Below are 16,511 nucleotides of genomic sequence, written 5' to 3'. Positions count from 1 at the left end.
ATTTAATTAAGGCTAAAGCCCTGAGAATATGCTTTGGAGCCCTCCATACAACTCCAGTCCCACCTTTATTAAGGGGTGAGCTGCTTTAAATACCTGGGTGTGTATGTACATCAGTGAGGACCTCACTTGGACATTTAACACCACACAGCTGGTTAAGAGGGCTCAGCTACAGCTGTACTTGCTGAGGATGCTGAGGAAGTTTGGTATGTCAACCAAGAGCCTCAGCAGCTTCTACAACTGCAAGGTTGAGAGCATTTTGACCAGCTGGATCACCGTGTGGTTCTGCAGTGCAAATGCTACAGAACACAAACGCCTGGAAAGAGTGGTGAAGACTGCTAAAAAGATCATTAGGACTCCACTGCCCTCTCTGCAGAGCATCTACTATCGCAGAGTCTACAGCACAGCTGCCTTCATCATCATGGATCCCCCACCCACCCTCAATATGGACTATTCACACTCCTACGCTCAGGCCGGAGGTACAAAAGTGGTAAATCCAGGATGTGTAGACTGAAGACCTCTTTCTTCCCCACTGCCATTAGCCTCATAAAGATCTGACAGGAGTTTACAACCTTGATCTACCTCATGTACAACTACACACACTGCTGTTAACTGCACATAAAACTGATGAAGCATACCAGATTGCACAAATGTGCACATAGCCTATTATACCTCAAAGTCTTTATTTGTGTAATTATATATACATATATATATTTATTATGTTACTACTGTATTTTTATATGCTTTTTTAAACAAATAAATGTTACTATTTCTGTTTTGCATATGTTTTACTAAATTATCATTTATCTTTTTTACATGTGTTGTGAACAGCAAAGACAGCATTTCAGTGTACAGGGAAACATGTTCCTCTACTGTGCGCATGACTGTGTGCATTTGAAACTTGAAAAGACTATTAAGATACAGTTCTGTGTAAAAAAGTGCAGGGTGTAATTGAGCAGACTAATGCTGGGGCTTTTTTCAGGGATATGCATTACAGACTACTCTTTGAGGTCAAAATTCAACCTGAATGATCGGGGAACCATATGTTTAGGTTTCTGCACAGTACCGGGCTTTATGGAGTTGGTTCTCGTAGCAATTCTACGAATGACCTGATGGGGGCAGCTATTAGCATTTGATGCGTGCAGTCTGCCAGAAATCCCACAGAAGAAGAAAAAGCTGAAGAAGCAATATGGCGTAGGGCTTCTGTTGTATGTTGCTTTCCCGCTCTTGTTTTTAGAAAGTTAAGTTAACAGACATCGTAAAGTCATCGTCAGTAGGTCTTTACCAGTGCGTTAGCCGCAGTCGAAGTTCCCGGAATTCCCAGAAGAAAAGCTGTGAGCTGCTACTGTATTTTAACTTTTTTCCCAAACGAGACTGCCGCCTGTAGCACAAAAATGTCCAAAGTGGAAATAATAAGGGTGCTGGTGAGTCAACGCCTGAATGCAGTGGCGGAAGAGATCGTTGAATTGTTTGAAAAAACGATGGCAGAGTACCAAGACAGCCTGGCTCGGTTATCGGAGGAAACGGAGCGCCAGCGCCGACTGCTCGGTACCGCGTGTACCGCGGGAGGACCTTCACATCAGGCAGGTCGGTTCCCCCTAGTCCTCTGATGCTGGTTCTCGCTCCCACCCACTGCTGGTTGGTTATTTTAGTGATATAGTTTAGTCTTAGCGAGTGAAAGACAACCGGGTGTCACACTGAGACAAAGATTGTGCACGTTGTTTCAGATGAAAGGCACGGACGACATTAAACGGTGATCCGGTGGTTCCTCACTCGACGGTAATCTGCATTTTCCTCGTAACTGAGCTTAGTTACACACCGGCGGTCTGTAGGAATACAAGAAAGAATTTAAAACGATGCAAGACTACATGTACAGAGAAGATGCTGTCCATTAATTAGACATTGCACAGTCATTATCACTGTAGATACTTCGATGTGGGTTAGGGGCAAAGGGGAGCATCAGCTTGTTTTTGATACCAACTTTGTGGAACAGACCCTTCAGCAACAGCTCACCAGACTTCTTTAAGGACATTCAGAGCTCTTCTTTTGATGTTTCTGCCTTGTGGTCTGTTCTCTCTCAGGATGATCCCCCATGTCGAGATCTGGGCTGTCCTCCCACTGAGACCATTTCTGATGAGGCTTCAGTGAACAGTAGATGGGCAGATTCATCACAGATAGATCCAGCTAAAAAAAAATGGGAACAAATATGTGTTTTTCAATAGCCTGCTGATAATATATGATTGAATTGGCTCTTTGCTAAGTTTTCTGTTATGTGTAGTCACAACAGTAGTAGGCACCTTTTGTTTGCCTAAATGATTCATAGGTCAGTGTTAAGTGGCTTAATAAAAAAGAAAATCCTCCGAAAATGGTCAGGTACAAGGACTGGACTGAAAATGAGCAGCCGATGTCCACAGAAAAACTCAGTCTGAAGAACTATCGCTCAAGACTGCTGTTAAAAACGTTACAAGAAAGTCGGCTCTTTGGAAGCAAAATACAAAGAAATTAAGAAGGGGGGTGGGGGGTGGGGGGGTCAAGATAGTCACACATCTCCGTCAGATACCACCAGCCTGTGAAATGTTCTTGGTAGAACCATCACAGTAAAAACAGGGTTTTAGAGATGCTTCCATCTGTAATAGATTTAAAATTGTACAGCAACTGAACGCATACAAACTGGGTCTTGTGTGTTCTAATTTGTGTTTATCAGAATCAGAATCAGAATCTTTATTGTCATTGTACACAGAAGTTGCACAACGAAATTTAAAATGCATTCCTTTCTAGGTGCCTCAGACAATAAATAATAAAATAATAAAAATATGAGTGATAAAAATGATTACTAAAATACAGTGCACAATAGTAAATTAAGATGAATCTAGCCCCAATACACACACCAACGCACGCACACAGTCAGCACTACCACCCCACATCACTGTCCAAACCACACAGAGTTCAGTTCAATGATAGCCCTGGCATAAAAGCTGTTCCTCAGTCTGTTTGTTCTGGCCTTCATTGTCCTGAAACGTCTGCCTGATGGCAGTAGCTGAAACAAGGAGTGTCCAGGGTGTGAGGGGTCCTGGAGGATGTTCTGTGCCCTCCTCTGGCAGCGGGCATTGAACAGTTCCTGGAGGGAGGGCAGGGGACAGCCTATGATCTTTTGAGCCGTGTTGATGATTCGCTGGAGTGTTTTCCTGTCTGCTGCTGTGCAGCTGTTGAACCACATGCACAGACAGTAGGTCAGGATGCTCTCTACACAGCAACGGTAGAAGGACACCAGCAGATTCTGGGTCAGATAGTTGCTCCTAAGAACCCTCAGGAAATGCAGTCTCTGTTGGGCCTTCCTGACAATGCTGGTCGTATTGATACTCCAGGTCAAATCATCCTGCAGATGTACTCCCAGGAACCTAAAATCTGAAACCAGCTCCACTTCATCCCCCTCGATGAACAGAGGTTGAATGACATGTGTTGTCCTCCTAAAGTCTACTACCATCTCCTTTGTCTTAGTGGTGTTCAGGATCAAGTTATTCTCACTGCACCACCTTGACAGCCGCTGCACCTCGTCCCGGTATGCTGACTCATCCCCGCCTGATATGAGCCCCACCACAGTGGTGTCATCCGCAAACTTAATGATGCAGTTACTGGCATGTATGGAGGTGCAGTCATGTGTGTAGAGGGTGAAGAGTAGGGGACTCAGCACACAGCCCTGTGGAGAGCCGGTGCTGAGGCTGATGGCTGAAGAGAGGTGGGGACCTACTCTTACCCTCTGGGAACGGTCTGTCAGGAAGTCCTTGATCCAAAGACAGGTGGAGCGTGGTATCCCCAGATCTGACAGTTTAGTCACCAGTCTGCCAGGAAGGATGGTGTTAAACGCCGAGCTGAAGTCCACAAAGAGCAGCCGAGCGTAGTGCCCCCCCTGCTCCAGGTGAGAGAAGGCAGAGTGGAGGGCCGTGGCAATGGCGTCCTCTGTGGACCGGTTGGCTCTGTAGGCAAACTGGTGGGGGTCTAGTCTGGGAGAGAGACTGGAGATGACGTGAGCCCGGACAAGCTTTTCAAAGCACTTCATAACAATTGGTGTGAGTGCAACTGGCCTGTAGTCATTCAAACCTCTGATAGTGTTCTTCTTGGGGATGGGGACGATAATGGAGGACTTCAGGCAGGAAGGGACAGCAGCCTGGCTCAGGGACTGGTTAAAAATGCTGGTAAAAATACCAGCCAGCTGAGCCGCACAGACCTTCAGTATCCGTCCAGAGACACCATCGGGCCCCACAGCTTTCCTGGGGTTCACAGTTTATAGACTGTTGTTGGGATTGAAAGTGTGTTCAGACTTTGGCTTGTTTTATATCTCTTGTTAAATGTGTCATTGTTTACACACTGGCCAAAATAATGATGGCTTTACTGACACGAGCACTTCAAGATTCAGCTGAAACCCCCTTTCAAGAGTTGTGCATTCAGATTTGTGTCATGCTGAAAGTGAGGCATCATCATCATTTTTTTTTATTTCTTACAGAATTCCAGCAGGTGTTGATAATAAACGATGTACCACCTAAAGAACAAAACTCGGGGCTTCCTTTGAACGGCGCATACTTGGGTACCCACCACATTAAAGAAGAGCAGGAAGAAATGTGGTGTTGCCAGGAGGGAGAGCAACTTCAAGGAGTGGAGAAATCCACTTTTAGCTGTGTCCCTTCGAAGACTGAGAGCCAAGAGGGACAGGAGAACGTTCCATACATTTTAAAAGGTAAGGTTAACTTTAATTTGTTAAAATGATGCTTTAAAAAGTAAAGAGGCTTTGAACCCAAGTGCTTCAAACAGGGTTCGTACGGGTGCTGGAAATCCTTGAAAATGCTTGAATTTTAATATTGTCCTTTCAAGGTTTGAAAAGTGCTTGACTTTTGGATATAGTGCTTGAAAGTGCTTGAAATTGTAACCGCTTTTTTTTGTAAATAAAAATATAACTATCTGGTTGAACAGTTCGCTTATGAAACGGAGAAATAAAATGAGTCATAAAGTCTAAAATGAAAATTTCTCCGCATGGGTCTGGCCTGCCCGTCTGCATGTGATCTGTCAGTCTGTTTGTGACCACGCCCCTCCCCCGAAGACAGAGAGTGGCCGTTTTAATGAGTGTTCACTGGAAAACTGCAAACTCCAATTATGGATCAGACGAATATGGAATACTTTTAAGTCAAAAGTTACAAACATAATCCCCGCAAATAATGTCATTCCTCGCGAGTAAATTCAACAGCGTAGAACTCAGCGCATCCACGGAGGCGCTCTCGTTCACTTGTACACCACTGCGCCGTTCTGTGGTCTGCAGCGATATGGCCTCCGATCTGGCGGATCAATTCAAAGGCTTCATTGAATTTTCTAAAATAGGCCATCATCGATTCACAGAAAGACTCAATAACGATATTAGACAGGAATAAGCTGTGAGTGCGGCGCAGCAGGTGTGGAAAGCAGCCAAAACCGCCGAAGATAAATTCAACAAGGAAGTGGAAGTATTGTTCCAAAAAGCTGAATCAAAAATGTAAGCCGTACGCAGTAAACCGCAGAAAACCATGATGGATTTTATTCAGAAGGTATGTACATTAATTCTATATGTTCCTGGCGTGTTGTCATCTATGCTTATATTTGTACGCAATCTGGTGATTGGCGGCTGGCACTGCTGCCAAGTTTTGTGTAAGAAAACTCGCTGTTGGCTGTCTTAAAACTCGCCAAAGGACGAATCGAGGACCGGGGGTGGGGTTAGGTGTCCCCCTCGGTGCCGAAGAGAGGTCCGGGCGATGCCACAGCGTAGGAAGGGCCGCAGTATTGCTGTATGTACACAAAACACGGCGACAATGGAATTTTCATGTTTCCGGTGTTGTGCCAAAAAGTGATTTCCGATTTTATTTTTTATTTTTTTACTGTATTATCTTTCTTATATCGGTAAATAGACTGTGGCGCACAGGATTTATGAAGGGCTTATATATAAAATGAAGAAATGACTTGTTTTGCAAATATATTTATGACTGCATTACTGTATCAGCATTATAATCAGTCCAGTCGTTTTTGGCTACCCTTTATAGAACTATAATGTTACATTTGTTGCAATTTCTGCAGCCCTCTTGGCAGATCTCTCAGGAAAAAAGACATTTTTAATGTCAATGATAATTTTTACCTTCATTAATAAAGAATAAGTGAAAGGCACTTTGCCAAGAAGTGATTGCAGCTTCTACCTGTGACAGGAGTGTTGTTTCTCGCTCAGAATGACATAATATCATTCACGAGAGATGTGTTTGACACAGATGTTTCACAGATGTTAGGCCAAAAATTAATCTACAGCCATTTAAATACAACCAATAATTTTTTGGGGGGAAATACTGGAAATCATTTTTTTGGAACAACACGGCATATCTCTAAAACTCTTCAAAAGTCCCCAATGACACCGGGAAAAGTCACTAAATTTGATGCTGGTCACTTTTTGGACAAAAAAAAAAAGTCACTGGGGGGTCTGAAAAGTCCAAGTGACAAAGTCACTAAGTTGGCAACACTATCTGCCGGTGTTGCCAAAAATTGCAGCTTCTACCATGTGACAGGAGTGTTATTTATGACTCAAAATGAGTTGACATCATTCATGAGAGATAATATTCGAGATATGCTTGACAGACCATACGTCAGCAAGTAATTTACAACTATACAAATACCAGCAATCATTTTTTTGGAAAATACTGGAAATCATTTTTTGGCACAAGACCCGCTATTCAGATGATACAGTGGTATGCAAATGTTTGGCCACCCCTGATAATTGTCATGATTTTCCTTTATAAATCATTGGTTGTTCAGATCAGCAGTTTCAGTTAAATATATCATAAAGCAGATGAACACAGGGATATTTGAGAAGTGAAATAAAGTTTACAGGATTTACAGAAAGTCTTCAATAATTATTTAAACAAAATTAGGCAGGTGCATAATTTTGGGCACCCCAACAGAAAATTTCATCAATATTTAGTAGATCCTCCTTTTGCAGAAATAACAGCCTCTAAACTCTTCCTATAGCTTCCACTGAGAGTCTGGATTCTGGTTGAAGGTATTTTGGACCGTTCTTCTTTACAAAACATCTCCAGTTCAGTCAGGTTTGATGGTTTCTGAGCACGGACAGCCCGCTTTAAATCCCACCACAGATTTTCAATAATATTCAGGTCTGGGGACTGAGATGGCCGTTCCTGAATGTTGTACTTGTTCCTCTGCATAAACGCCTCAGTAGATTCTGAGCAGTGTTTAGGGTCGTTGTCTTGTTGAAGTATCCAGCCCCGGCACAACTTCAACTTTGTCACTGATTCTTGAACATTGTTCTCAAGAATCTGCTGATATTGACTGGGATCCATGTGACCCTCAACTTTAACAAGATTCCCAGTACCTGCACTGGCCCCACAGCCCCACAGCATGATGGAACCACCACCAAATGTTACTGTGGGCACCAAGTGTTTGTCTTGGAGTGCTGTGTTCTTTTCCCACCATTCATACCGCCCCTTGTTATGTCCAAATAACGTAGTTTAGTTTCATGAGTCCACAGCACCTTATTCCAAAATGAAGCTGGCTTGTCCAAATATGCTTTAGCGACTCTGTTTGTGGCGTGTGTGCAGAAAAGGCTTCTTCTGCATTACTCTCCCATACAGCCTCTCCTTGTGCAAAGTGCGCTCAATAGTTGAATGATGCACAGTGACACCATCTGCAGCAACATGATGTTGTAGGTCTTTGGAGCTGCTCTGTGGCTTGACTATGACTGTTCTCACCATCCTTCTCCTCTGCCTATCTGAGGTTTTTCTTGGCCTGCCACTTCAGGCCTTAACTAGAACTGTGCCTGTGGTCTTCCATTTCCTCACTATGTTCCTCACAGTGGAAACTGACAGCTGAAATCTCTGAGAGAGCTTTTTGGATCCTTCCCCTAAACCATGTACATTTTGCGTACATGCAGTGCAATACAATGTTTTAATGGATAGGCAAGAGTATATTTACTACCAAGATATCCAGAATTTTTCAACACCGGGATGTGTTTTTAATACTTCCTATTACATTAAAATACCACCAAACCAGGAGAAATTAAATGTCATGAAAAAATATCAAGATTTTCTTTGTACACTTTTGGGGAGGGGGTCTGAAAAAGAGTAAACTTTGGAAAATGTTGATAATTGTGAATGACCCCTTAATGTGCTGGAAAATCATGAAAATTGACCTTGGAAGTGCTTAAAAGGTGCTTGAATTTGATCCTGGAAAAGGTGTACGAACCCTGTTCAAAAGACATGCAGCATAAAAACATAATCACGTCCTGAATAATCAATCCCCCATCATATCTTCATGATGTACCGTATTGTCCCAGTAGAGAACTTTGCTCTCAGACTGCTGGCTTACTTGTGGTTCCTAGGATACTTCAGAGTAGAATGGGAGGCAGAGCCTTCAGCTTTCAGGCCCCTCTTCTGTGGAACCAGCTCCCAGCTTGGATTCAGGAGACAGACACCCTCTCTATTTTTAAGATTAGGTTTAAAACTTTCCTTTTTGACCAAGCTTATAGTTAGAGCTGGATCAGGTGACCCTGAACCCTCCATTAGTTATGCTACTATATATAGCAGCATAACTAAGGGATGGATTGGGTTATAGGTGCCCCTCCCTGAGCCTGGTTCTGATGGAGGTTTCTTCCTGTTAAAAGGGAGTTTTTTCCTTCCCACTGTCACCAAGTGCTGCTCACAGGGGGTTGTCTGATTGTTGGGGTTTCTCTTTATTATTGTAGGATGTTTAACGTACATTATAAAGTACCTTAAGTTGATGCTATATAAATAAAATTGAACAGTGTTATGGAAATAAGACGAGGTTAATATAGAAACAAGCTAAAGCTACTTTCAGTTGCTCCATTATTCAGAAAGGGTTTTCACAGTGAGTTGCTCCACATATTTGATTTGGCAGATTTTTATGCAGGACGCCCTTCCTGACGCAGCCCCAAAGGGGTTTGTTTCTCCTCTCGGGATCTTTTGCTTGTTAGGTGAATGTGTAAGCCGCTAGACCAGGGATACTCATTGCTCCCGAGCCACATGCGGCTCGCCAATCTTTATTGGTGGCTCTCGTGACCGTTTACAGCAATACTGCAGAACCAATACATTTTTAAAGCACGCTACAGAAAGATGTAATGCACTCTACATTCCAAGCACTTGCGTTCTATTTCTCATTTGGCCTCAATTAAAGTTGGTTCCAAATGGGGGATACTGTGGAATCTGGCAACATAGACACTGTTTCCAACAGCACGCTGCCGCAGCCACACCGAGACAGCAGAGCGCTACACGGCAGCAGTGATTCTACAAGCTAGCTAACGCAATATAGTCACTGCGCAAAATGGAGCAATTTATAATCAAGCACTGACAAAAAACAGACATGAGAAATAGTGAAGATCAGGAATTTGAAGAAGAACACAAAAATCCACATGACGATGTTGGAGAGGGGACAAGCACATCAGTGATGGGTGTTTCGAGTAAAAAGATGAAAGGTATGGTGCTCACAAGATGAGCAGAGAAAGTTTATTTGAGTGACTTGAGGTGATATTGTGGCTCCCTTGACTTTGATCGGTCAATATGGCTCTTTCGAAAAAAATAGTGAGGATCACTGCGCTAGACTATAGAGCCTCAATATAGAAACAAGGTAAAAAAGAAAACAATAATTAAATAAAGCTAAACACATAAAATAATTAACTTGAGTTTTAAGGTATGTCTTGAAAGACTCAGCCTGTCAAATGGCCACTCACAGACTATTCCCAGGTACTGCTGCAGAGAACGCCCTATCTGATGGTTTTACGCTGCTTACAGGGTGGCTGCAGCCCAGGAGATAGAGCAGGTCATCTACTGATCGGAAGGTTGGTGGTTTGATTCCTGGCTGCTCCAGTCTGCATGCAAAAGTATTCTTGGGCAAGATATTGAACCCCAAGTTGCTCTCCGATGCAACTGTCGGAGTGTGAATGTTAGCTAGTATGTGCTTAGCAGTAGAAGGAAGTGCTTGTATAAATGGTTGTGAACATTGTATAAAGCGCTGTGAGTCCTTATGAGTAGAAAAGTGCTATATAAGAACTGGTCAGTTTACCGTTCCATGAAACTTCCTTTTCAGTGTGATGCTGATTTTATTAGTTGTAGTAAAGTTAGGCAATGCTTTTGAATATTCTGCCCTGTCACAGCATGTAAACGCACAGCACAGTCAGTTGTGATTGCTTGATACCAACAGTGTAATTATTACTAGAGGATGGCTCTAAAAGCCGGTACAGCCTACAGGGAAAAAAGCTAAACATTTTATTGGTGAGTGCAGCTCACAGGCGGCAGCATTCATTTGTGAAAAAAAATATATATGAAGGGCATTTTTTTTTCCCCCAATGAGCTGCTGTCATTGCTGAATGACATACTTAACTGCAGCTGTGAGTCTGCTGAAACAAACAGGAGCAGCAGCATTTAGAGTGCCGTAGGGGTGACACAGCATAAGTCAAATGTAAGCACAAATGTAGCCTAGGTACTTTTTCTCTGGAAATGTCAAGTATAACATAACTGCTTATCACTTTTGTTTAACAATTACAACTCAAGCAATAAGCATTTATTACTCTTCAGGAGCCTGCACAGTTTTGTGACATAATACATTTGAAAATCAAAAAGACTGTTTGCCTGGGATGTTGGGTTGAGCTCTGTGTAACTACATCAGCACATCACTTTCCATGCAGCGTTTGCTCTTCCTGTCATACAGAGTGTAACTAGCAGGAGCTCCAGAGCTCCTCGGATGAGTTATGTTTTGGGTACGTGACTCCTTGTGTCTTCGTAGTCTGGTTGTATTCACGGTGCTTTTGCCTCAAGCGATGAAGCAGGTTTGTTGTTTCCGCCTTCAGCAGGAACAGTTTTCTTGCGTATTTTGCGAAGCATTGTGCTTTGTTGGAGGCTGATACGTGGCTCTTGCTATCAGACACGTTTTTCTCATTGTTGTGTCGACTAGGCAATGTGAACGCATATTGTCACTATATCACGCAAATGTTTATGCTGGGATTGTTGTGGACGATGTGATAAGGCACAGCCTTACTAACAACTGTATTAGAATGAATTAGTGCTGCATAAATACCAGTAAGAGCATCATTTCTCCAGGCGCTTGTGAGTACTTGTGTACTAATGAGTCTGGTACAGTACCAATTTAATGCCAGTCTTCAATACCCATCCCTTAATGGCACCAGAGCCAAAGCTGAGTGAAAAAAGGATCCATGTATTTACATTTAATATGAGGTGGTATTAGTATTATTATTGGTATTGTATTATTGACTAAGCTAAATCTTGACACTTGTTTTCCAGTGCTACATGGAGACTTTCAGCAGATGCAGGGGTGTAATCAAGAGGTTCCCTCTGAGGAGCATGGGTGGACACCTGCTCTGAAACGGGAGGACCCAGAACACTCCAGTGGCGTGGAACAGGAGAAAATCATAAGTCAGAAAGGAGAGAAACTTATGGAACTGGAAGAGAATTCGATCACAGACTTCTCATTTGCTCCTGTTCCTGTGAAGCGTGAGGTTGATGAAGAGGAACCTGGATCGGCTCAGCTTCACAAGATGCAAACTGAAAACAACATAAAGGTAGAGCCTTCAGACAGCAGTTCCACTCAACATATGGAAACAAAGAGTGATGGTGAGGACTGTGGAGGAGCAGAACCTCTGACCAGCTTAGCTAATGAGAAGACTTCAAACTCTTCAGGCAGTGAAACTGAAGACAGCGATGATGACTGGAAAAGAACAACTACAAAGAAGAAGTCACATTTTAAAGTAGTGATGGATAAAAAAGAGCATAAATCAAAACCCGTCCAGAAGGTGGATCCAGCTCCAGTTAATGAAGACAAGACCTCCGATTCATCTGATACTGAGACGGAGGACAGTGATGTTGATCTCGGGGAGAGCAAAGAATCACAGTCAGGTTTAAATAGTATGAAACTCAAAGAGGTTCCTGCAAGGCCTCACTCGAGGCAGCACCTGAAAAAACACACAAAGTCACAAACAGCACAGATGGCTGTCCATGGTTCACAACATTTCATTCACAAAACAAACTCAGACAAAGGACACGTGACAACCAGTTCTGCAGAGAGACTTTTAAGCAGCTCTGTGTCTAAAAAATGTAAAGACGGTGCATCTCTGAAGGCGCAGAACAGCAAAGATGAAACCTTCATTTGTTCAGTTTGTGGTAAAAGATTCCAAAAGAAAGCGTACTTGGTTTTACATATGAAAATGCATCACAGAAGGTCTAACGTTAGTGGCACAGATGGCAGGTGAGCCGGGGTAACATATCAGTAATGGGTTAGTCTCAGCTCATTACCAATCACTTTCTTTTCTAATTATCATTTTATTTTTTTCAACCCTGGAAGATTGTTTTTGTCTGACTGTTAAGTGTCCAGTGCTGCAACTGATAACCAAACTGAAATGTTCTGCCTGTTAAAAAGAAAATATTTTCATTTTTGCTTTTAAATGAAATCAAATCTTAATAAAAATGTAGAGAATTTTATAAAAAAAAAAAGAAAGTGTAAAACTGGGTTTTTTTTTTTAGCTTGTCCAGCCAATGGGCTGATGAGCTTCTGCCATGGCGAGCTGTCAGGCTGTACACAGTTGATAAGAATCATTCCTCACACATACGATCATCTAATTGGTCCAAATCATGCTCGGGGTAAAGGTCACATTTTCTGCTCCTCATTGTGGTGGATCCTGGACCAGGTGAGCTACTTTGTCTTTTGTTTCAAAGGTTCCTGATGTCCTGTTCTGAATAGCATAAATAGAATATACACTGGCGACTTTCTAGGTACAGCATTTTAACTGCTTGTTAACCCCTTCGGTCACCGCTCACTTTCTATAGTTATGTACTGTATCCCCCAAAATATTCGTTTTCATCTCCTACCTAAAAAGGTTTATATAAGAAATGCACCGCATTAAGATCTACTGAGGCCTGAAATTATCTGTTTGAGAACTTGTACCTCCACGGCATTCGTGCCGTCTAAAGTCTGCCGCCCGGAGGCGGAGTGCTGGCAGCTGACAATTTTTACTGTAACAGTCCCTGCTGAAATATAAATGATCACACAGCACACTGATGAATGATCAGTCATTTGTTGTGTTGGAATGGTCACACTGATGGAGAAATGGATCTTAAAGATGATGTGAGTATTTGAGTGAAGATGAGGCTGAAATGAGTTAAAGGCTTGTCAAAGAGGAGGGAGATTCCACGGTACACAATCTTCTATATGTTCTCCACACAGGTCTTCATATGTGGTTGAGCTAATCGTAATTTTACTTGAAATGGAGCAAAAATAAGGGAGAGTAATGATTCTGAATGAGATGAGTATATGATGGTATGAACAGAAGGTCGGGTGATGCTTATGACCTAATGAGTGTAAAAGGGAGAATTGAGAATTTTGTGCTGGTTTATCACTTCCCTATTTGGATTACATCAGCTGGTCACCATGTACTCTCATCTCTCAGTTCATCTCAAGATTAGTGTTGGAAGTCAGCATTACCATAAAGTAGATTAATTAGGTTAAAGGTGATATGTGATTGTTATTGTTTGATTGAGCTCCTGCTTTGCCCCTGCTAAATTGCTTAAATAAAATGCCCTGCGTCTAAAAGTTTAAATTGTGGACATTCCCTTTTTGCCTCTTTGTGAAACCATAAAGGAAATCTTATGGGAAAGTATTATATCTTTCCTTACAAGTTACTCTAACCTTTAAAGTTTAATAGATCTCTGGCACCCTTTTTCCTGCCCACTAAAGTAAAACCTGCCCCCCACAATATTGGAGAGGGGCGCATTTTTCCCACCCAAAAATTACACCACGGAGGACAAAAATACTTGATTTTGAAATCTGTAACTCACTTGCTTTTATTTTGAAGGCACAACATAGCCTCATATTAGTGGTGTGCGATACTGCAAGATTTGGTATCGATCCGATACCAAGTAAATACAGGGCAGTATTGCCGACACTTATACCGATACTTTTTAATAATTACAAAGAATTTTGTGAATTTTTTTTTTTTCCATTGGATCATTAATTAGTTAAAAGCCAGGATAGAATTGGGCAAAGTTTAAAGGGAAATTGAAAATACTTTATCAAAATAAAAGCTTTGTTCTGAAACAGAACACTAAGAAAACAATTTTCCCCATACATTGTGATGTCTGGATTTTTTTCTTAAATAAACTGTACAAAAGGATCACTCAAGAACAAATTAAAACTTTTTTCAGGTAGAGTGTTCAGGAAAGTATAATACAAAATGTAATAAAAAATATCCATTCACAAAATTATCACTCCACAACTTTATAAAAACATTTACGCTTCCGGCCCGCAATTTGATGTCAAAAATATAAGACAATTTGGCCCTTTAAGTTACTTTTTTTGACATTTCGCTAACTCTTCTTAATTGGAGGGGAAAGTGAAATGTTTAAAAAGTAACTTAAAGGGCCAAATTGTCTTATATTTTTTTCATCAAATCGCAGGCCGTAAGTAGGGGTCGGGGCCGCTGACAAATTCCTTTTTTTCCCCAAGTAAAATAGGTTACGTGTCACGTGATGGTATAACGTCAAAACACTGCGGGGAGGGGAGGAGCAAAGTGTGCCTGCTCTATGCTGTGGCAGGAGCAGCACTTGAACAGTCGGCTCACAACTTTAATGAAACCACGGCACTGCATACAGCAGAGAAACTGAAGCTAAAGTATCGATCTCATTACACTGGTATTGATCAATATCAATACCAACATTGGTATCAATATTATCGATATTTGGATTGATCCGCCCACCACTACCTCATATCACTGCGCTCCCCCCGCCCCCTCTGAATGGTATTTTTAGGAGGAGGAGTCCGAAACTCGAATGAGGTAAAACGGTCTGTTGGGAATGTTGCCATTTGTTTATAACGTTATAAACAAGACATATAAACTGTTGTTCCAAATAAGTCAAAAAAACAAGCCATATTCAAGACCTAGGCAGCCTAGGCCAATGTTTTTTAACCCTTTGTGTGCTCTGCAGGGCTGTAAAGTGCAACAGCACACTGTTCCATAAGTGAGGCACACAGTTTGTCTATTAAATGTGAGAGGTATCACTTATTTATTTCTGTTGGTTATTATTATTTTTGTTGATATTTATTTATTAGATTTTGGTTTTGGTGGCCAAACAAACTGAGTTTCAAACTGATTAGGCATATTTTAACAGCTGTTTTTAACTTAAGGTTGATATTACAACGTGAATAATTTGTTCATTACATTATCTGTGAGGGTTCTTTCATGTCAGAACGTTGTTTAATTAAAGAACCAGTTCTGTTGCCAGTCAACCTACATAAATGCATTTTTGACCAGTATTAAATGTTTTTGACCAATAAAACATATCAAACTTTGCACTTGTGTGCGCTACTAAATTATTTTGCTTGTTAGTAGCAGTGCAGCCACCTGATAAGGTAAGCGTAGAGCTCTGGAATGACATGGTCATTATCCTTGATAAAAGACACCCCATTTGTTTGGTGCTTTGCCCACGTCTTACGATGTGTGGAAGAACACGCTCCCCTTTTGCAAACTTTATTTCTTGTGATGAGAACACATTTTCCCATCCAAATAAAATGACTTCAACAGTGTGTGGCACAGAGGGATAGTCACAGACAGCGATTATGAGCAAGATGATGTGTACGCACTTTGCTTCCTTTTATCTGTTATGAACTGATACTAAGCAGCAAGTTCAGCCTTAGGGACAAATTCACGGCCGTGAAAAGCACATCGCTTTACTCATGTAATACACACCATGGTGATGGAAAACTTTAGAGCCACGTCACATGTTCCTTGGTTCCAGACCAGCTATTTAATGGTGCTGGAACAGAACCGATTTTTTTGGCTGAGCACCGACTGAGTTCGCGGAGGAAAAAGCGCCGAACGGTTCGAACACTGTGTCGGTGGAAAAGGGCTAACAGTGTGTCACCCTCCTACCTTAAAGTCTGCACTGATCAGCTGGGCCCCATCTTCACACTGATCTTAAATAGATCCCTGGAGCTGTGTGAAATCCCCTCCTGTTTCAAGCAGTCCACCATCATCCCAGCTCCCAAGAAACCCACTGGGATATCACTGGGTTACATGACTGCAGACCTGTTGCCCCGACATCTGTAGTCATGAAATCCTTTGAGAGATTGGTGTTGACCAAGCTGCAGGACATTGCAAGCCCCCTGCTAGACCCCCTGCGGTCTGCTTACCAGTCAAACAGGTCAACAGACAATGCTGTCAACATAAAACTACTACTGCTACATTCTGCAACACCTCGAATACCCTGGGGCATATGCTAGGGTCCTGTTTGTGGACTTCAGTTTGGCATTCAACACCATCATCTCTGAAGTCCTCCACTCCAAACTCACCCAGCTCACTGTTCCAGTCTCCATCTGTCAGTGGATTAGCAGCACGTGAGAGGACTATCACATCCAACATGGAAAATCATCCCCTTCAGGGATGTGTCCTCTCTCTCTTCTGCTCATCTCCTACACAAATG

The 16,511-nt window shown here is 42.1% G+C and overlaps 1 protein-coding gene across 1 annotated transcript; it reads left to right on the top strand.

Moving 5' to 3' along the window:
• The first annotated feature begins 1,174 nt into the window (after nucleotides 1-1,174).
• Nucleotides 1,175-13,613, top strand: LOC115781138 (uncharacterized). Its single transcript, XM_030730577.1, has 3 exons — nucleotides 1,175-1,584; nucleotides 4,499-4,729; nucleotides 11,325-13,613. Exons 1-3 carry the CDS (start codon nucleotides 1,392-1,394, stop codon nucleotides 12,287-12,289), a joined length of 1,389 nt encoding a protein of 462 aa, XP_030586437.1. The 5' UTR covers nucleotides 1,175-1,391; the 3' UTR covers nucleotides 12,290-13,613.
• The last annotated feature ends 2,898 nt before the right edge of the window (nucleotides 13,614-16,511 follow it).

Source organism: Archocentrus centrarchus, chromosome 6 (assembly GCF_007364275.1).
Source record: "Archocentrus centrarchus isolate MPI-CPG fArcCen1 chromosome 6, fArcCen1, whole genome shotgun sequence".
In the NCBI taxonomy this organism is placed as follows: Eukaryota; Metazoa; Chordata; class Actinopteri; order Cichliformes; family Cichlidae; genus Archocentrus; species Archocentrus centrarchus.
Note: the sequence above shows the minus strand (reverse complement) of the source record. Positions and strands in the feature narration are given on the sequence as shown.

Excerpts from the sequence above, each read along its gene's own strand:
- LOC115781138 (XM_030730577.1), top strand. The coding sequence starts at position 1,392 with ATGTCCAAAGTGGAAATAATAAGGGTGCTGGTGAGTCAACGCCTGAAT. Across the intron at positions 1,585-4,498 it reads AGGACCTTCACATCAGGCAG|AATTCCAGCAGGTGTTGATA; the intron begins GTCGGTTCCCCC and ends TATTTCTTACAG. Across the intron at positions 4,730-11,324 it reads CGTTCCATACATTTTAAAAG|TGCTACATGGAGACTTTCAG; the intron begins GTAAGGTTAACT and ends CTTGTTTTCCAG.